Source organism: Mustela nigripes, chromosome 1 (genome assembly GCF_022355385.1).
Source record: "Mustela nigripes isolate SB6536 chromosome 1, MUSNIG.SB6536, whole genome shotgun sequence".
NCBI lineage: Eukaryota > Metazoa > Chordata > Mammalia > Carnivora > Mustelidae > Mustela > Mustela nigripes.
The window spans coordinates 206,770,722-206,791,826 of NC_081557.1; the positions used below are offsets into that span (position 1 = coordinate 206,770,722).

The following is a 21,105-nucleotide window of genomic DNA, read 5'->3' on the forward strand; positions in this document are numbered from 1 at the left end:
GCAAACTGGGGCCAACAGCACATGCCCTGCCCTCCCAGAATAAAGTCCAAGAGGAAAGAGACCAGTTTCCTGTAACCTGTCCCACCAAGCCCCCAGATGGCGCCCCATGGGCTCTGATGGGGGCCTCAAGGGCACCTCTGAACCTGTGACTATTGTGGGGGTGGGATACAGTGCTCTGACTGGTCAGGCCTGAATCAAGGGTGCTGGAGGAGGTCACTATAGGGGTCCCCTTGGGAAAAGCAGGCACTGTCCCAGCAGTTGGGGGTCCCTGTGGTGGGTCACATCGAGACGTCCCCTGCCAAGTTTGAGGTTTTGACCAGTTTCCTAGCAGAACAAAATAGGTCACATGGCAGCTTTAGGTCTGGGTGGGCACGGGACTTGAGGGACTGTTGCGGGCTGTCCTCAGCGCTTCCTCCTAGCACTCAACCATGTTCCCTTTGCTGTCTCACTTGACCTTGGTGTTGATGTGAAAGCTGAATGCAGTGGCCCATTATTACCCCATTGTGCAGTGCAGAAATAGAAGTTCAGGGAGACTGGGGGCTGGGCTGACGGGGGCAGAGCTGGGACTCACTCTCGGGCCTCCATGGCCTGGACCCAGGGTGTTTGCCCTGCCCTTGGGCCACCTGCTGTGGCCACTCTCCTGGAGTTCTGGCTCCCTTGTCATAGGACCAGGCTGGGGACATGCCCCAGGCCGGAATAACGCTGCTGGGCTGCTGTAAGAACTCGGTAACACTGTGAATGCCCTCACCCTTTACAAATTATAAGGCCCGCAGCTGTATAAGGGATAGTGTTCCCTTTAATTTAGCCGTTAATTCCTGGTGCCTCTTCTGACCCGGGCCCATGCTGAGCCCCAGGGACACAGGGACAATGAAAGAAAATCGGCCCTGCCCGTGGGGGCCTCTGGACTCTGTCGGGAACATCACCCTTGCTGTGAGCAGGGCAGCACCCATACAAGCTGTGGTGGGCAAGGGTGGGCGAGGCAGGGTGTGGCAGGTGAGGACGGTGGGAGAGCTGTGTGTGTGTGTCCTGGGTGGACTGGATTCCAGCAGGCAAGCCTGGAGCCCAGGAGCCCAGCGAAGAGATCTGGGGGGAAGCAGCAACGAGCAGGCAGGGGCTTGGCTGTGGGCAGGAGGCAGTGGAGTAGTGGGGCAGTGGGCCATATCATAACCATCTTTCAGACTTAGGTAGCCACAGGACATTGGAACAGGTTAGTTGTGAACAAGAAGAGAGGGTTGATCCACCTCAGGACGGCAGGCACGGTCCTCCTGAGTCCTTATGACCAGCGGTGCCTCCTTGCCCCGTTTAAACACATGGATTGTGCCCTGTCCACATGCTGGAGAGAATGCCATTCACCACTGTATTTATTGAGTGCCTACTGTATGCCAGGCTCTTTGACTTTGAATTAGATAGACAAAGAACTTTGCCTTCCTAGAGCCAACAGACAGTAAACCATTCATGTAATAAACAAGTACATTACCCAGCATGCAAGCAGCTGGCCTGTGCTGGGAGACCACCAAGCATAGTTTCTCCAGCCCCATTTATCTGCAGGGCTGCAGGTGTGGGCTAAGTGGAGGGGTAGTGGGGAGTCTCCTGGGCCCTGCGGTGGTTGTGGAAACCTCCCCTGCTGAGACCGGTTTGTCAGGGAGCCATGGTGCACTTGGCACTCCCTGGGGCCTGTTGCTGCTTGGCCACCAGTATGATGAGCCCCAGGGGCCCCACGCAGAGCCTGGTACCCGCACTGCGGAGGCCGGCGTCCTGGCAGAAAAGGTGTTGGGACCGTGGGCTGCCACCACGACATGGGTCTTGCACTGTCAAGTAACTAGAAAAGGTGTTTCATTTCCAACGTGGGAGGAATGGCTCCAAATTGGGAGACCCCATTTGGGCAAAGCACATGGCCAGGTGTTCTGGGCCAGGGGCTTCACCGTCCTTTAACTCTTGCCCTCTGGTGTCTTGACTTGCCCCAGTGGGCACTGTGGTTCAGGCTCAGATCCCCCAAAATCTCCTGCTGCGGAACTACCTTCTTAAAATACTTTCCACCCTAGCAGAGTTGATCTCTAGCAAAGGTTTTGAGAGATTCTTAATAAAGGAGAGAAGGTGGGTGTTGTTTGGACCAGTGCGAACAGATAGTGAAGAAGCGGACTCAGAAGACCTTTCTGTTGCTAATTTGAGATTTGGCTGCTGTGCCTGGAGAGGCAGGGAGCCCAGTGCTCATGGAGCTTCCGTGTGTGTGCCAGGCACCTCCTTCCTCTCCCTCGCCCCCAAGATGGAAGGAGGTGCCAAGCCCTTTCCTTCCTCCCCTTGGATGGCTCTGGAATCAGGCTTTCCTTTCCATCGCTGCCAAGGCCCCGCTGCAGCCACATGGTTCCTGCCTGGCCCGTTGCCTGGATCCTACACAGCCCAACCCCCCTGGCCCTGCACAGAGCTAGGAGAGTGGCTCATCAGATCCTCTGCTCTGAGCGTGTCAGGCCCTGGCTTAAAGGTGTCAGTGGCTCCCCATCAATTCCTAGAGAAAGTCCAAATCCCTCAGCAATGGCCCCTACCCGCCTCCCCAGGCTCCTGTGCATCAGGCCTGACCACACCTTCAGGCCGTTGGGGTTCCCTTCATGTTATTGGGGGGGGATTAAGGGGAGAGGTGCTCTGACTTCTGCTATTCCTCTTCTGGATTGTTCTTTCTCCTTCTTGTAGCCTGGCTGGCTCCCCTTTGCCCTTAAGCGTGACTCACAGCCTCCTTCACCAGGTCACCTCTGCTCTGCCCATTCTGTGTGCCTCCTGGGCTGTCAGAGCCCCTCTGAGCCCACACTACCTGGTCACACTGGGCCTTTCCTCCCCGGCGCTGTGTCCACATCTGTTGAAACAACTTCTCACATCCTGTAATACCAACATTGGAGACAGGCAGCACTGAGTGATTTTTCTGGAACTTGATGCCTTTTAAATAAAGGTAACAGATTGCACAGAGGGTCTCAGCTGATGGGCCACTGCTTTATTTTTAGCACTTGGAGAATTGTGAAGATGGTTCAATGGATTTTCCTACCCCCTGACCGATTTCTCATGGTGGAAGCTTGCATTGTGCCAAGCCTTGGTCGAGCAAATTTCTAATCGCCATTGATGGAGCAGGTCCTGAAATGAGGCGGGATGGTGTGGCCATGAGGGGCAGGCAGAGCCTCCAAACCTCGGTCCACACTCAGCCGCCTGTGGGCTGAGCGTGTTCTCCATGCAGGGAACAAAGGAGAGGACTATGGTGGGGGCTAGGAGGGTGGAAGGGTCAGGGAGCACAGAGCCTGGTGGACTTCAGACTCAACTCACACTGGCCCTGACCTGCTGTCAGGCACCCTAGAAGCTGCCTTGTTACATCCTCCCGTAGTTCCACTCTACGGAGAAGGAACAGGAATGTGTGCTCAGAAATGCCCTGGGTCTGAATCCCCAAAATTGTTTCCCACCCAGAAAGCATGTGGGTGAACTCTTGCCAGCACACCCTTGCTTGGGGGCTCAGCAAGGCTGGGCTTCCAGCGGGGCCTGCGGGGAGGGCTTGTCAGCTGTCCATGGTGCTGACTTCATGGGCAACCAGCGCTGTGGGTGCTCTCCCCCACCACCTCCCCCCACCACCTCCCCCCACCACCTTGCACAGCACGATCACCCTCATCCCTTACTGAGACGTACTCTGTGCCCAACACAGCTCTGAGCACATCGCTTATGCCAAGTCTCTTTAAACCTCCTGACAACACTGTGGAGTAGGCCTCATTCACATCCCCCTTTTATAGACAAGGAAACAAAGCCACAGGAAGGGCAAGTAATTACCCAGAGTTACCCAGCAGGGAAGTGGCAGGGCCTTGGATTCAGACTCGGGACCTCTGGGTGCAGAATGCACACGCATCCCTGCACAACCTTGCAGTGAGGAGAGCCACAGCCTTTGCCACAGCTGCTGTCATTCCACCTCTAGCCCATACGTGGCTCGCCTCATGGGGCTGTCATTTTGTGGGTGGTGTGGGGATGAGCTCTGAGAAGCCCCATGAGTACAATGATGTTTCCTGGCTTTACTTTTACATCCTAAGGGAAAACGTGCGCTCTCCCACAGCAGGACAGAGTGGGGATCATATGGTGACATAGGTGACAGTTGACACAGGTGGCCAAGTGCATGGGCGGTGGCAGCTGTGTGTTCCTAACAGAGGCTCTAGTGATGAGAATGTGCACCTTTTCTGTGCTTCTGATTCCTCCTGATGGGCCTCCATGGCATTTCTGAGACATGCTCCTGATTAAATTCCTCCACCCTTGACCCCAGCCCGGAGTCCTGTCTCCTATCCTGCCCCATTGGGGCTCCGGCGGGACAGCATTGTGAGGTCCTCTGCTTTCACTGCTGGGCTGGAAACCCTGGGAGGGGAGGTCAGGAGAGGCTCTGGTTTGCCCTCTCTCAGTAACCACGAGAAGGCAGCCTCCTGGGTGTGCTTCCCAGATCTGTCCTGTCTGGGGTTTCTCCCTCAGCTCTTAGGAGCCAAAGAAGGCGTGCCATTCAACACAGAGCCTTAAGTTCTTATTTTCTCGGGGAGGAGGAAGTGCATATGTTGCACTTTTGGCAACCTGGTTAATTTCCTGTTTTCCCAGAGGGAGAGAAAGACTCTGATTCTGATTTAGAGAACTTTAATTATTGCTGAAAGTACTAACTGGGCTAGGGCCTTTTTAAAAAATCATATGTCAAAGTCATTTTTATTTACTTTAATTGCTAGGGCCTTTGACTTAATGCCCTCTCATTAAATCCTTATCACAGTCTTGCTAAGCAGATGTTATCAATCCATTCTGCAGATGAGAAAAGCAGAGGCAGGGAGGTGGAGAAGTTGTCCAGAGGGTCACACAGCTGTGTACTGTGGGCCTGGACTATTAAGCCCTGGTCTTTGTGACTCTGAACTTAGTGCTCTCTTCCCTGGCTCGGAACGTGGGAATCACATAGGCTGGCTGGTGACTTGACACATGAAGACACATAAGGGCTTTAGCGGGCTTGTGCGTGAATGGTTACATGGACTAGCCCCTCTCCATGGCCCCCTGTGGCCCCAACAATCTGGCTCTTCTCTCCAAGCAGGACTGCACCCTCATAGTTAGTAAGGTTCTGAGCAGAGAAGGGAAGGAGCCTGTTATGGGCTGAATTGTGTCCCACTGAAATTCATATGTTGGGGTCCTATCCCCAGGACCTCAAATGTAACTGTATTTGGTCTTTCTTTAAAGAGGTGATTAAGCTAAAAGGAATCCATGGGGGGGGGGGGGGGTGTCCTAATCCCTTGTGACTGTTGTCCTTACCAGAAGAGGAGGTTAAGAGAGAGAGCGAGAAGACTATGCGAGGAGATGGGCAAAAGAGGGCCATCTACACCCTACAGAGAGAAGCCTTAAAGAAGGCAACATTCTGATAACTTGAACTTCCAGCCTCCAGGACTAGAAAGGAATAATTTATTGTTTAAGCCACCCACGCTGTGGCAGCCTGCAGCAAATTCATACAGAGGTCAAGGTTGCCAGGAACCTTTTCCAGGATCTGATGTGGTTTGGCCAGAGGGCTTCTAGCTCATGTCCGTAGCCAGGTCATCTTTAGGAGAAAACTGGCTGAAAAAAAAAAAAAAAAGGAAGAAAAATAGCTTTGGTGGCTGTGCCCCAACAAGACTGCCTTCATGGGCAGGAGGCCTTCTCCAGTGTCCCTGGAGAGCCCGTGGGGGAGGCTTCTCATGGCATGGTTCTCGGCAGAACTGCCTCCGTCCTCGTGCGGTGGCTGCTTCATCCCCATGGTAACTGTCTCCCCCATCCCAAGAGCATGTTCCTGCTGAGACATCTAGATCAACCACACTTTGTTTAGTTGAATCAGTGGAGCCCAAGGCTGTATCCTTCTCATTGAACGCTCCCACCCACACTACTAGCACCCCCCTTGCAGGTCATGAGCCAGTCCAGTGTGCCCCAGCTGCCTTGCCCATGGGGTTGCGTATCGTGTGGAGATGCCCTCCTGCCAGAAAAGGGTGGGCGCAGCGAGGAGCACGAGCTGGGAGTCAGGAAGCCAGGACTCTGTCCTTGCTCTGAGGTGGCCCACCCATGACCCTGGGCACGTCACTTCCCGGCCCTGGGGTCTCTCTCCTCCTTCGTGGGCATGGAGGATGGGTGGTCCTTCCCACAGGGATGCGAGGGACCTGACCGGCAGTGCAGGGTTGGGGGCTGCACTCAGCAGCTCTCTGAGGGGTGGACTGGGTCTCCAGCCTCAGCGGCTGCATCTCTATAAAGTCCCTGGTCATGGCGCTGTCCCTAAAGCCTGCCGTGATGTTAGTTCGTATCTGTGTGCTTCTTTGATGTTTACGGGATGGTTTCCATCCCTGTTCCTCACTTGAGCTCCTTCCCAAATAAACCAGTGATGTTTGTCGTTTTCATGGGCCTGACTGATCTCATGGCCGGGGGGAGATTTGGCCGTGGATGAGTGATGGCCCTTGGCACTTGTGCCCACCTCCCCCCCCCCCCCAGTAGTGTAGGGGGAACCAGGCTGAGAGGTGAACTCAGAGGAATGAGAGCCACTGAGCTGCAGTGACCTTCTCCCCGACACTTCAGGGACCCTCCAAGTGGGACATCATGGTGATGCGGCCCAGGGACCAATGTGACCCTGGCTGGCTGCCAAAAAGCCATGGCCCTTTGGCAGCAGGCGATGAAGGAGGTTCTATAAAAATCCCTATAAACCTGATGACACAGCAGAAAGCCCGCCTGGAGTACCTTGCAGTGTCCTTGACAGCAGGAGCTGCAGACTCTGCTCTGGGCAGGGCGGACAAAAGCCTGTTTCAGAGCTTTGCTGACTCCTCTCTGCAAGAACCAGAGCTCACAGGGCACAGCCAGGCCCAGGAGGGAGGAGCCAGGCCAGTGGGGCTCTGTCTCACTCTGGTCCTGCAGGGGGTCAAGACGGGAGGTTACTGTTACAAAAGCAAGACCACAGTCCTTTTTCTGGGCCTGCAGCCAGCAAAGCACAGCCCTGGGGGTCAGAGCACCTGCTCGCATTTTAAGGGCCACTCCCATGCATGTTGTCCGCACCCGCTCTGCTGTAGAGCCGCAGCGCTGACCAGTCGAGGTGAGATCTTACTGCCTCTTACGCCTAAAATGCTGACTCTCGGGCCTTTTACAGACATCTGCCTGCCCTGGGTCTAGAGCGATCTGCCCGTTTACACTTGGGCCCAGAAGGAAAAGGGATTCACTGTAAGATATGGGGCAGGACCCCAAAGCTGTGAGGAGCTAGAGACCTCCCCCTAGACCCTGGCGCTCCAGGGAACACACCCCTCCCGGCCTGAAGTGTGCACTTCTCACCCCTGCTCCGCTTTGCCCCCATCACGGGGGCGGATTGTCAACAGTGGAAACCAGCTCAGTCAGTCCTGGGCTGGGCCCCTTCTGCCAAGACCCAAGAGCACAGCTCTTCCTTCCTGAGCCCCCCCACCATGTCCTCCACCACGGAACAGGGTACACATCACTTACGGCTGGAGAGGTTTGAGGGGTCACAGCCGGGAAGCAGCGTGCCAGTGGCCAGCGTGCCAGTGGCCAGCCCACGGGGCGGACAAGGCGCAAAAGCCAAGCATGAGCAGGTCTGTGGGCAGAATGCAGTGGGGACCTAAGGAAGGCAAACTTCCTGAGAACCTCACAGAAACCCAGGCGCAGTGTGCTTCCTGGGTTCCACAGTGCTCTGGAGCGTTTGCACAGATGCTGTAAGGATTCCTACGCGCTGCTGGGCAGCGGCCCTTCTAATGGCCCTTGTCAGGGACCCCCTCCCCTGCCCCCCTGGCCTGGCCTTTCCCTGAGCCTGTGCTTCGCCTTCCCTGTAAGGGCTTCTTCCCCTTGAGTTGGGTGGGACACTCCTTGTGCACCCCTGGCCCAGTTCTCAGGGGCCCCCGACGAGCTGGGGAGTTCATCCACTTTTGCAAATCCCCTGTCGTGTGCACATGTGGCCTCACTGAGAGAAAGAGTACTTGTAGATATAGTGAAGGACCTTAAGAGGAGGCCATACAGAGTTCCCGGAGTGGCTTTGAACCAGTGACAAGTGTCTTTCTAAGGCTACGTGACCATGGGGGCAGGAAAGTCACATGACCACGGGGTTACAGGAAGCATGTAGTCCGGACTTGAGCAAAGAGGCCATACCTGTTCGCTTGGCCTTGGGCCCCTTGTGGGTCAGGGAGCAGCACCTGGGGGCCAGGGGAGGAGGCTTCTGAGCCCCCCCACTGCACTGCCTTCCCAGGGATGCACAGTCTTTCCATCTTGGTGAACAGATTTTCACGAGAGTCGGCCTCTCTCTCTACAAGCCAGACACTGAGTAAATGTGGGTTGCCGGTGACTCACGATGGTCATAAACAGAAAAACAGTTGTGGTTGGGTGCATAAGAGTTTTGGTTTTGGTGGACACAGAGTGATTGGAGCTCAGATGTCACACCTCCGATCCTTCTCTGTTGAGCTACATTCTAGAACATTCCGAGGTGAGAAAAGGAAGAGGGCTTAGATGTTGAGTGGGTCGGGAGGGTAGGTTATGGCCAGAAACAGACCACTGGAAAGACTCAGAAGCTTGAAACAATTCAGATATCTTTTGTAGCAGGTCCCCTGAGGTACAGGTCCCCCCTGCAGAGGGGAAGGTGTCATGGCACACCTCATGCTGACCCTCAAAGCTTTTCAGCCTGGGGGTGGGGAGGAACACCTGGCACCTGTCACTTCTGCCCTCCATTCTTCGGGAAAAGCAATCAGGACGCGGCTGCCCTGAGTTCCGTGGTGCCCGTGGACAGGTCCTCCTACCCTGCCCCAGAAGGGAAGCTGGAGTGGTTGGCAAGGTGTTTCCACCTTATCCCACCGACTCCTGCTCCCCCAGAAGTCGCAGCCCAATGAAACACGGTGCAAACATGTGTCCCCTAATATGTGATGCACTGGGTCTCCAAGCCCAGCTGGATTCCCTGAGGCCTGGGCATTTCCATGTCCCCAAGCTTCCTTGGACTTTTGTGGCCCGAGTTTGGCAGAGAGGACTTAGTTCCCCCGAGCAGAAGCATCAGACAGGTGCTGCGCTCACGTGTCTGACATTTCACAAACGGCCGCACCTTTTCCCCAGACACCATTTTAAGGTTGGGGGAGAAGCTGAAGCCGTTCCCAAGCAGGAGTATGTAGGCGCTTAGCCCCTGAAGGATGAGGATGGAATTAGCAGCACAGAAGTCTCAGCTTTTTCTTACTGTTCAGTCTCATTTTTTATGATTTAATCTCTTCTTCTTATTGTCCCAGAAAACCGCAGTTTCCTGGGAAACCAGCCCAGGCTTCTTTCTCCTCTATATTTTTATGTGTTTCTAAGTTTCTGGTTAATGAGATGTTTCCAGAAGCATTATTTGAGTGTGAGCACATAGACTCTCCTTAGTGCTTCTGGTCACTCAGCTTCTACACTTTTTTGTGTTGTTTTAGAAACTCTCCTGTTTGCAAAAGTCACAAAATGCCCCTTTATTGAGGCTGCGGGTGGGAGGAGGAGGGAGGGCTGAGGGCAGGTGAGTCTCAATCGGTATTTTCCAGATAACAAAAAGCAGTAATGTCCTTGATACTCACTGAGCTCTGTGATGTGTCAAGCAGTGAGCAAGGGGCTTGGACGCCTGTAGTTTAAACAGTACGACTGTGTTAGAACTGTTGGCCCATTTTACAGATGAAGAAACAGAGGCACAAAGAGCTGGGGAACTTCCCCTTGATTGCATGGGGAAGAGGTGGCAGAGCTGGGATTTGAACCCCAGGCTCTGATTCCAGGGCCCACACACAGATGCAGAGGGAGGAGAGGGCATTTCAGCTACAGGGGACAGGCTGGATAGAGCCCCCATGCAGGACTGGGGACACCAGAGACCAGGATGTCGCTGTCCGCGAGGAAAGCACCTTTAGGGCTCAGGGACCAGTTGGATCCAAAGCCGGAGAGGTGGAGAAGGGCTGTGCTGGGACTTGAACGCTACACCAACAGGTTTGAATTTGCTATTGTAGACGATAAGCAATGGCTGGGAATGTAGATTTACTACTTGCTGCTGAGCCATCCTGGGCAAGTTGCTTATCCTCTCTGGGCTCTAGAGTATCTGCCAAGGATACTTTCTTTGCAAGCAACAGAATTCCTGATCCTAATAGAAAATGGATTTATTGACTCCTGTATTTAATTGTACAAGGCTCATGGCTTCCTGCACATCCCGATTCAGGATTCAAACAGCATTACTGGGTCTTTTCCTCTGCTCCGTCTTTGAAGGTGTCTGCCCCAGCTGCAGGCTCCAGGTTTCCCTTGTCCCAGCAACACGAATATGCTCCTCTTCTGCACACCACCCAGCCCAGCAGAGAGGACACAGCTGCTCCCAGCATTGTCCTACGTCTCAAGCCTGGAATCCCTGTGCCGGCACCTGCGAGGCCACGTGCTCAGCCCTCCTGGCGATTGTTCGTGGAGTGGAAGGCACAGATGAGGGCAGAGAGCCCAGAAAGGCAGAGAACCTTTTCCCCAAAGGAAAGTCTTGATGCCATGGACAGAAGGGCAGTGGGTGCCGGTGGGTGGGGTTCCCCACACACTCAGCCCCAGGTGCAAAGCATCAGTGACAGGGAGAACTGAAATTGTTCACCAGGAGCCCTGCACATGCTAGGTCCCCAAATGCTCCTTGCCTTCTGCTCGGCACCTGGTATGGGGGGAGGAGGGGAGGCTGGGAAGCTGGTGGGTGCTGGCTGGGGAGAGGTCATAGGTCGGGGGCAGGCTGCAGGGACAGTGAATGGCATCCAGAGGGGGCAGCCCGCGGGCAGTTGGACATGCCTGTCTGTAGCTCGGAGCTACAAAGTCTGGGGCTTTGTCCAGGGGTCTCAGGGATGGAGATGTGGCTCAGACGCAGGGTAGGTGGGAAGGCAGAGCAGCGAGGGTGCCCTGCCTTCTCTGCCCTTTCCTTGATGGGCCAGACATCGTGGACATCAAGCCAGCCAATATGGAGGACCTCACGGAAGTGATCACGGCGTCTGAGTTTCACCCCCACCACTGCAACCTCTTTGTCTACAGCAGCAGCAAGGGGTCCCTGCGTCTCTGCGACATGCGTGCAGCCGCTCTGTGTGACAAGCACTCCAAACGTAAGTGTCCACACCAGCTGGGACCCGGTACAGAGTGGGGGCGGCAGGACAGCACCTGTCCTGGGGCTGGTGCCTGGGGGACGGTGGGAGTGGTGTAGGTGTCTCCTGCACTGGCTGGGGCAGGGGGAAGCTGATCTTGCCACCCACTGCCCCCCTGAGTCCCCAGACAGGAGCTGCCCAGCATTAAGCTGGAATTAAGCTGGGAGGCAGAAGCTAAGGAGGGACCATACTCAGCGGTCACCTCCTCCAGGAAGCCTTCCCTGACCTCCACATTGGTTCAGGCCCTTTCTCTGTGCCCCTGGAGTCCCCAGAGCTTCCTTCTCTCAGACTGGCCACACCCTGAAGAATTTTCTGTGGGCTGGGGCATCTCCCCCAGCAGCTTGTGAGCTCCATGAGGTCACTTCCTCATGCTGGAACCCGCCTCAGGGTCAGCCAGGGAGAGGGATGCCTGAGCGAGGTCCAGGGAACATGACAGGACAACTTCCATTGTCCTCACTGGACATGCTGAGCCAGGCACCCAGACAGCTGTCACCCACATTGTCTCATCCCCACACAAGCACTGACGGAGAGCTGCACAAAACAGGAAGCTGAGGCTCCAGGGTTGGGTCCAGTGTCACCCAGAGTGACAAGTGGTGAGGTAGAACTTGAACCCAGGACTCCCCAGGCTGAGCTGCTTGGTGCTGGGTTTCCCAGAGGCCTCTGAAGGCAGAGGATCAAGGGCTCGGGCCAGGGTGTCCTCCCTGGGTGACCTTGCAGTGGCAGCAGGGAACAGGGACAGACAGGACTCCAGTCAGGAGGGAGGGGACTTTGGTTCTTCTCTGTCTCTACCCCAGAGCCTGCAACAGTATCTGGAAATAAGCATTTGTTGAGTGAATGAATTAATAAGTGACCAGTGGGCCCCTGGAGGCAGTTTTAGCAAGGTCTGTTGGGAGGGACTGGATCACTCTTCTCCCCTCGGGAGCCTGGTTTCCTTGGGCAGCCCAAGAGGGTGGCTGTTGGCTTGCTCACAGGGGCTCGAGCTCAGGACCCTCTGCGGCTGCTGGCCCTTCCCCACTCCTTGGCCAAGCCCGGTCCCCTTACATGTCCCCCCATTGCTCTTTTCTAGGCAAGCCCATTTGCGCTGCTGTCCCTCTCCAGGGCTTCCCCACTGGTTTCCTCACTGGGTGGCACATCCCTTTTTGCAGTTTGCACTTGCAAATTCAGAGGGCTGAGAGGCCAGCCCCGAGGGTGGGAGAGCAGATGGCCCTCTGAGCAGAGCCGGGACACCACCTGCTATGTTCCAGATGTTTCCTGCCATGGTGGGTGTAGCAAGAGTGAGCAGACAGGCGATGAACTCGTAGCTGGGTCGTGTCCTGTCAGGGGGTGGTGACAGATAGCAACAACAGTCACCGAGGAGTAGGGCGTAGGGAGAAGTTAAAATGGAACGGACACCCCGACGTGCCACTGAGCCATGCAATCTCTGGGGGGAACAATGTCCTAGAAGGGAGACACTGCAGGCTCTGAGGTGGGACCTGAGGTGCAGTGACCAAGGGGAAGGGTGTCGGGAGCTGAGGTCAGAGAGGCACGAGAGATGGGTGACTTAGAAAGCCCGTAGGTCAGGGGAAGGATCCCGTTTTATTCTGAGTGAGGTCAAACACCTGCGGAGGGTTGAGGGTAGGGCAGGACTCCTGAGATTGTGTTTGAGAAGAACAGATTATAGAGGGGTCAGCGTGGAAACGGGTGGGAGGAGCCCCACCCCAAGGTGCATTGAGAAGAAACAGCGCATCCCGGGTGGGATGGCCAAGCGGGGAGTTAGCCCCAATTCTGGGAACTGTTCTTTGAAGGCTGAGCTGGCAGCCTGTGCCAAGTGGGGTGTGGACCACGATGACTCCATCTGAGGTTTTGTTTGTGCGGTGGGTGAAGGTGGGGTCCTGTCCTGGGATGGACAATGGGCTTCCAGGGAGCAGAGCAGCCAGGAGCAGAGATGGGACCAATGGGCCAGTGTTGGACATGTACATGGGAGATCATGCTGGGCTCCAGGGAGGGTGGGTCCCAGCTGGAGATAAAGGTGCAGAGCTGTCAGTGTTTGGATGGACAGGAAGCCCAGGTGTGCATATGGATGGCGCCCAGCCCCCAAGAAGCAACCCAGGGCTCTATCGGGGTCCGAGAGCTGCCCAAACAGATCACCACAGACTTATGGCTTAACAGGACACAGGTATTTTGTCTCTTACAGTTTTGCAGTTCGGAAGTCTGATATGGGTCTGAGCTGACAAAAGTCAAGGTGTCGCCAGGGCTGGTCCCTTCTGGAGGCTCTGGTGAGGAGGAATCCATGCCTCCCCTTCTCTGGCTTCTGCCTCCCCTTCCCCTTTTAAGGACCCTGGGGATTCCACTGGGCCCACCTGGAGCATTTGGCTGATCGGTGATCTTAGTTTCCCCTTTGCCACATAACAGAACATATTCCCAGGTGCTGTGGATTAGGGGGCAGACCCCCCTGGGGGCTATTATTCTGTGCCGCAGGCCACAGGTGGCCCAGAGACTTACCTATGTGCAGCTCTGGGTCCGACTGGCACAGAACAAGGTTGGGGAAGAGTCTGGGCTCCACTGAGCCCATGCAAGCCCCACGGGAAGGATGCAGGATGAGACTTCATGGGCCAGCCTTTTTTTTTTTTTTAAGATTTTATTTTTTTTATTTGACAGAGAGATCACAAGTAGGCAGAGAGGCAGGAAGAGAGAGATGGGGAAGCAGGCTCCCTGCCGAGTAGAGAGCCCGATGTGGGGCTCGATCCCAGGACCCTGAAATCATGACCTGGGCAGAAGCCAAAGGCTTAACCCACTGAGCCACCCAGGCTTCCCAGGCCAGCCTTTCTTATAGGGGCCAAATTCAGCATTCTAGAAGTCCAGCAGAGCAAATGACAAGTGAATGATAATGCCGTCTGTATACTCCGGTGTCATTCAGTCATTAGATTTTCAATGACACGAGGAAATGATTATGTTAAAATGTCTGATGGGAGTAAGAAAGTAAGGCAAAGACTATCCCCACCCCCCAAAAAACCTGAAACAGAAAAAGGGGAAAAGAAATATGCCAAGAGATAGTCCCTGAGTGGTGGGCGCTGACAAGTGATAATCGTGTTTTCTACATCTGTCTGTGTTTTTGCATTTTAGCTTGGATTTCAACTCTGAATCAGGAAGCAGGTGTGTGTGCGTGAAGGCTGGTGGTATCTGGGGAGTTGAGAGACGGCTTCGTGCACCCCACACTGTTTGAATGACGTTTCTCGGGCGGGCTGGTGGTGGGAAGTCAGTCCCTCTTGGCTTTCGTCATCTGGCTCCCCAGGGGTCTGAGCGTGCGGCCACCCACAAGGCCAGCCGTCACTACTGTGGTGGCACACACGGGCGGATTCTGGGCCCATAGCTGTCACATGCCTGGGGTTGGGGGTGGTATGTGTCTGCAGCGCGTGTGAATCAGCCTACGAACTCCAGAGTGCGAGAACTCGAACTTCATCTTGGATGAGTCAGCTCCATTTGTCTTTTTCGCCTCCTCTCCCAGGGCCACCAGGAACATACCAACTTCAGAGTTGCCCCCAGAGCCCACGGAGGTTCCAGAAAGCTTTTGCAGGGCCCAGGCATGAAGGGAGGGTCACCGTGGCTTCTGACCACCATGATATCTCCCCCCCCATCGGCCCCAGGGAATGGGCTGTGGCCCAGACATTTTTTTGCATAAATGCAAAAATTCTGCTTTTTGCATGAACATTCATAAATGAAGTTGGAAGTTGGTATTCAACTGTCTTTTTTTTTTTTTTTTTTGGCACTCTCTTTGCCCAATTTTATTAGGATTCTTCTACTCTTGTCAAACGAGCTGGGCCACGCTCCCTCTTTGACCGGAATGGTTAGTTTAACCTCTAACTTGAAGTCTTAGTGAAACTCGTGTGTAGATTGGTTTTGGTGGTCGGTTTACACAGGTTTGCTAAATGGAGTAGATGTTGTATTTTAAATTTTTTCTAGAACTTTCCTTCGTTCTCCAACTCGATATCGTGTGCCGACACCTGCCCTTTAATGCTGGTAGAGGGATCGCTCGCAGCCTTTTCCCGCCAAGTGCGCCTTCTGGCTTGTTTTCCTGCACTTGCCGTGGGTAGCGAGTGGATGGGGTGTCAGCTTCACCAGGATGGGATCCCGCCAGCTCTTAGCCCTCCGGGGGAATCAGGCAGGCAGCCACAGCCAGTTAGCAGGAGGCCGGTGTGGCTGTTTCAGATCAGAACACAAATGGTTGTTGTTCAAACTGAGTCTTTAAAGAGCCCCAGAAATTAGATTTCTTCCTTAATATCTCATGTCGGTCCGTTGATCTGGGGGCCCCAGACTTAGGCGTGGTGGGCAGGGGCCCCTGGATGAGGTCATCCTCCCAACAGCTAAACTGGGGACTCTCCATTCACTGGATGAAGAGCATCCTGGGCCACAAGTGGGTGTTTATTTCTGCCCTGGGACAGCTAAGGAAACTGAGGCACAGCACGGTGTGGTGGCTTCCCCGGGTGCTTTGTCAGGGGCGGAACTGGGGTGCTTGGGCCACGCAGCTGCCCAGCCCACAGCCTCACTGTCTTCCTCCGAAGCCGTGGAAATTCACGTCTTTTGTCTACTAGTCATTATGACAGGGTAACCATGGAAACATCCTCCGTGATGCCTCAAAATAGACAGTTATTTCTGCTTTTGACGGCACAGAGCAGAGCAGTGTGCCGGGCTGGGGCCCCAGGGGTTGCTAGAACAGGACATCATGTCAGCCGCTGCCCCTCGTGGGACCCCTGGGATGTGCTGGCTGGGAGCAGGGGCAGCAGCAGCCCGGCTGACGTGTGGGCTGCTGGCTACGTGCCGGGCACTGCTCTTCTGAGATCACGTCTCTATAAATCCTCCAAGCTGCCCAGTGATGGAGACACTTGGCTGTTCAGCCACAGACATGGACATAGAGCACACAGCTGGGAGTGGTGGTGGTGGGGGGGTGTAAGCTGCTGTCACACGTTGTCACAAATTTCATGGCATAAAACAACACATACCTATATTTTTACAATTCTGGAGGGCAGAGGTCTAGAAGTCAGATGGGGCTGCCTTTCTTCCAGAGGCATCAGGGGACAATCTGCTCTCTGGACTTCTCGGGCTTCTAGAGGCCACTGTGTCCCGTGGCTTGTGGCCCTCCCTCCATCTCCAGGTGCGGCACGCCACCCTCTGCTCCGTCATTTCATCGCCCTCTTCCGCCTTTGACCTTCCTATGTCTTTCTCATGAGGACCTTGGTGGTTACCGTGGGGTGGCCTGGAGAACCCAGGGTAACCTCTGCATCTCCAGATCCTTCCCTAATCACATCTGCAGTCTTTGCCATGTGAGGTAACACATTCTGGAGATTAGGACGTCTATAGGCGTCATTATTGTTCCCCACATCAGCGGCACAGAGAAGTTAAGGTGTTCTCCCAAGGTCACTCAGCTAGGGTGAGCTAGGATAGAGGCTCCCAGAGTCCCATGCTTGTAAATGTGTACCATTTCTCACTTCATCTTCTCTGAGATTTAGGAACTCTGATAGGTACTGTGGGTGAGCTAGGTTCATTGAAAGGGTCCTGGGGGGTGGGGTGACTAGACTCCCAAGACTCACTCCTGATAATGGATCTGGGGTAGAAAGACCAGACCCAGCCACCCACTGCCGGGCGGCTCCAGATGTCTAGAAGCAGAGCCAAGGCAAATGTCTCCAACCCCGTGCAAAGGCAAGAGCAAAGCAGGCAGAGGTGCGGGGTGAGGGCAGAGAAGTGTGTGGGACCGCGATCAGAGCACTTTACAAAGACGCAGGAGTTCTGGTTTCCTCCAAAAGGCCAGGAGCCTCAAGGGCGTTTGAGCCGGGAGTGACCCAGCCTGGCTGTGTTGGACAGGATCCCTCTGGCTGCTGAGCAGGGAATAAACTGCGGGTGAGGTAGGAGTAAGTTGGGGGGCAGCTGATGCTCAGAGCAGGGTGGGCATAGTGGAGGAGGGAAGGCTGTCAGGTCCTGCCTCCCCACGCAAGCTCCAGCCTGCTGGCTTGGCCCTTACCGAGCTGAGTGGAGAGATAGTGGAGAGTGCCAAGTAAATGGGAGCATCGAAGCGGGGCAAGTTTCTGAGGGTGTCCCCCCGCTGCAGCTGGCTCTCCATTAAGGTGGTCCCAGGAGGCTTCTCTGCACCTCAAAGAATGAAAGAGAGCCAAGGAGCCTGGGAAGAGTGGGGGCAGAAGGCAGGGCTGAGGGCCCCAGCAGGTGAGAGGAGTCTGGCTGCAGTGGGGGGAAGGCGGGGCTGATGGGTGCCAAGACAGAGAGGTGGGGGTAGATCATGCAGGGCCAGGACCTCAGTGAGGCTTGGATTTTGTTTTGTCCAGTGGTGTTTATCAAACGGTGCCAAGCAGGGGACAATCATTAGCAGAGAATGACAGTTGTCAACTCTTCACCAGCGAGCACTCATTGTGCCCACCACCTTGTAGTGACGCCCTGCTCATCTCCAGTGGGCATGCCCTTTACCTTCCCGGCGGTGGGAGGGGGTGTTGCTGGGGGGCAGGGGCAGGGAGGCAGTCATGCAGGAGGTCCTGACCCCAACAGTGGCCTCGAAGAGGCACCAGACTTCCGGTCCTCCAGCGTGCCCTGTGATCCACAATCCAACTCTTTTCCCTCTGCTGCTGCACAGACCCCTCCCAGCTCCTCCTGGAGCTCTGCCCAGCAAGGCTAGCCTGGGCTCCTCCTAGAGCCCAAGGTGGGGCTAGCCTGGACATGTGCTCATCATTCCACGGCTGTTCTTGTCTAATATCAGAGCAGAGGGGGGACCTGATTCTGGGGCCGCTGCGAGCAACGACGGGGCAGGACCCTCTTGGCTCCTTCAGGTCCACACCTTCCTATACTCCCTGGCAGAGCCCCTCTCCTGTATGTCTGTCCATTTCTCTCCAAGGCCTTACTGGCCTGCATAGTTGACCCTGCTTGTGTGGCTCAAGCCAGGGTAGTTCTACCCTCTAACTCTGATCCCTCCTTCACCCTGTCCCCATCGGATCAATTCTGCCTGCACTGTTTCACCTTCACCTCCCCCACCTGCAGTCAGAGACCCCGACAGGAGTGGGATGGAGAACGTGCTACCCAAAGGGATCCAGAGCAAGAGCTGGGGGCACTTCTAACAGATTCAGGCTTCCCTGCTGGGCCCAGAAGCTTCAGTGGGATTGGATCAGGTTGAGGAAGATATGTATCAGGAGAGGTGGGATGGGCAGGCAGTACCGAAACTTCTATCCACTCTGTGAGTAGGGCTGGGCTCTGAGTAAGGCTCCGAGCTGGGCAGGGATGCTCAGATGACCAATGACAGAGAATGGAGCCCTGCCCCAAAAGCTCACAGTCCCATGAAGTGACAACATATCCTGCTGATGCCATACGGGAGGGCACCCCAGGCTGTGCGGGCAGCAAGGGTGACCCTTTTGTTTCTTTGGAGAACATCTGGACAAGATACACATAGAAGAGGGCATTCGAGTTGGGGTTCGGAAAGATGTATGAGTTGGTAGGAAGGACAAGAACTAAAACTGGGAACGGAGATTTCAGGGAAAGAAAAACAATGAGAAAATGTTATAAAAATAGCCACACAATTTTACTGAGTAGATACTGCTCAGTAAAACAGAGCAGTTTTTTTTTTTTTAAAGATTTTATTCATTTATTTGACAGAGACCACAAGTAGGCAGAGAGGCAGACAGAGAGAGAGGAGGAGCAGGCTCCTTGCTAAGCAGAGAGTCCGACGTGGGGCTCGATCCCAGGACCCTGGGATCATGACCCGAGCTGAAGGCAGAGGCTTTAACCCACTGAGCCACCCAGGTGCCCCCAAACTGAGCAGTTTTATAATGAGTAACTCCCAGTTATTTCTTCCAGAGGTCCCATCATGCTTTGTTCTCCAGGCCAGGGACGCTAGGCCCAGGGGCTTGCCTATGGGCATGTAGAACTCTGCTCTGTTCTGCTGCCTGGTACGGGAGGGCAGAGCACTGAAAGGCATTCATTTAAGGTGACCCTGATGGTGAGTTGTTCAGTGTGCAACCCTTTGGGCCTTGCTTGCCTCACCCTTTTGGAGGCCCTGGGGCAGAAAGGCGGTTGTAGGGTGACTGGAGAAGCAGGTTGGTGAGGGCCGCATTAGGAAGGAGCTTATCAGCTCCGTGTAGGAGTCTGAGTCTTGGTCCTGTGGGCAGTGGGAGCCATGGAGGGCTTTAACGAAGAGCAACATCATCAGCTGCGTGTGAGGCTGGAGAGGAAGGTCATCACGCCACTTCTGAGTTCACCTTCCCATTTCTTGGGTGCAGAGCTGGGTTCCCCAGGACACCTTTGTCTCATTTTGGGGAGGAGGGCTTCTCCCCCCCCCCCCCACTATGTGCCAGAGGCGACGCCATGGGGCACCAAGACAGGAGGATGTGTTTGTCAGGGAACCAGCTGGGGCCACAGGGGTCTTAATTATGCAAAATCATTAAAAAGAAGTAAGACATTTCTGGGGATTCAGAGTCCTCCAACCTGAACATAATTAGGGCAGCAGGGGAGAGGTGGGATTGAGCCCATCACAGCGACAGGGGCTCTAGGATGCATTTCTGTAAACCCTTGGCAGCAGTAATTACTGTGAATGTCCTGAGTGATTCTGTCAGTTAGAGGGGGGACTCCCTTACCTGTGATTAATGCCCTGGGGGGACATGCGGCTTGCCCGTGGTGGCGAGGCCGGGGGAGGGGGACAGGATCGACGCAGAAGATGACCTTCGTCAACCTTTTGCCAAAAAAAAAAAAAAATAGTGGTTTCAAAGATTTCACAGGAATGTGTGAAAAATAAAAAGAACTCCTATGTATAGTCTTCCCACGCCTGTCAGTGTCCCTTCAGTCATTGCATGCAGCTCTGGTCCTCTTGGGCTTAAAGAGTCATCAGAAATGTCCACGTGAAGCCAGAGCTGAGGTGACAGAGGGCCATTTGGTGTTTCTGTCTTCCACTATCGATTAGAGCATCCTCTCAGGCTTTGACCTTTGTGGTATCTTGCTCCTTGAAGCTGGCAGGGGACACGGTCCATGGCTCTGTGACATCCAGTGCAGACACTCCTCTGCGATTTTGGTACCCCCCCCCCCAGCCCCCTGCCGACCTACCCTGCATGGCCTGCCAGCTGCTCTGCCCGGTGCAGGGGTGAAGTGAGATGGGCCACCCCTGGGGGTTTGGGTGGAGGCTGGCCAGAGGAAACCTCCAGAGTAGGCCTGGGGTGCAAAGCTGGGGTGAAAGAGGCAGACCATGTTTTATACCTTTATAACTCATCTTCTGACCCCTTGTGGCAGGAACCGCATCTGCCTGGGACAGGAGGGAGATAGGGGTCCTGGATGGCGGGATATGGGGCTGGGATGAAGCTAGGACGTAGGATGGGGAACTTTAGGATCAGGAGGGGCCGGCAGGCAGGGCATGCTTGTGAGCCTCTCGGGACATGTGATGGGCTCTCAGCTTCCCTATTTCAGATCCGGGGGCTTGGGGACCAGCAGAAGGAGCAGCCACTCGGCCGGTTTCCATGGGGACAGCTGGAAAGGTTGTCAGATGTTTAATTCCTTCCAGACGGGCTGGAAGATAGCTGTCAGCCCACCACTACATCCTCTTCCCGGCTCCCCAGACCCAGCCCAGCTCCTAAGGAGCTAATGCTTGGTTAGCTTGGTTAGCTAAGGTGAGGATGCTTGGTCAAATTTGGTTCCCACCCTGCCCCAGGGCCCCGTGGGATCCGATTAGCTAGTGAGGACCTTGGTGGGCAAACTGGTGAGACAGCCAGCAACAGACTGAGTCCCAAAGAGCTAGTCCTGCTGTGTGGGAACCTCTGTGTGTCAGGAAGGCTTGGTTCTCAGGGACAGCAATGCGGGGGCGCTGCCTGGGGAGCCACTCACTGGGCCTTCTGTCCCCCAGTGGGATGGTCCGGTAGGGGCAGCAAGCTGTCACCTTCAGGAGCCATGTAAGCAGCTTCCGGAGTGGAGCATGTGGTCTGAGACCATAAGAGGTTGGGGGCAAAGGGCACCTGGGACGCCAGCTCCATCTGGGCAGCAAGAT

The 21,105-nt window shown here is 55.1% G+C and overlaps 1 protein-coding gene across 2 annotated transcripts in view; it reads left to right on the forward strand.

Annotated features, from left to right (window-relative positions):
- PPP2R2C (protein phosphatase 2 regulatory subunit Bgamma) overlaps nucleotides 1-21,105 on the forward strand; it is a 126,868-nt gene that overhangs the window by 89,543 nt on the left and 16,220 nt on the right. For both annotated transcript variants that reach the window (XM_059380499.1, XM_059380508.1), the window contains exon 6: nucleotides 10,908-11,072. In XM_059380499.1, coding sequence (XP_059236482.1) covers nucleotides 10,908-11,072 — 165 coding nt within the window. The remainder of the gene's footprint in view (nucleotides 1-10,907; nucleotides 11,073-21,105) is intronic.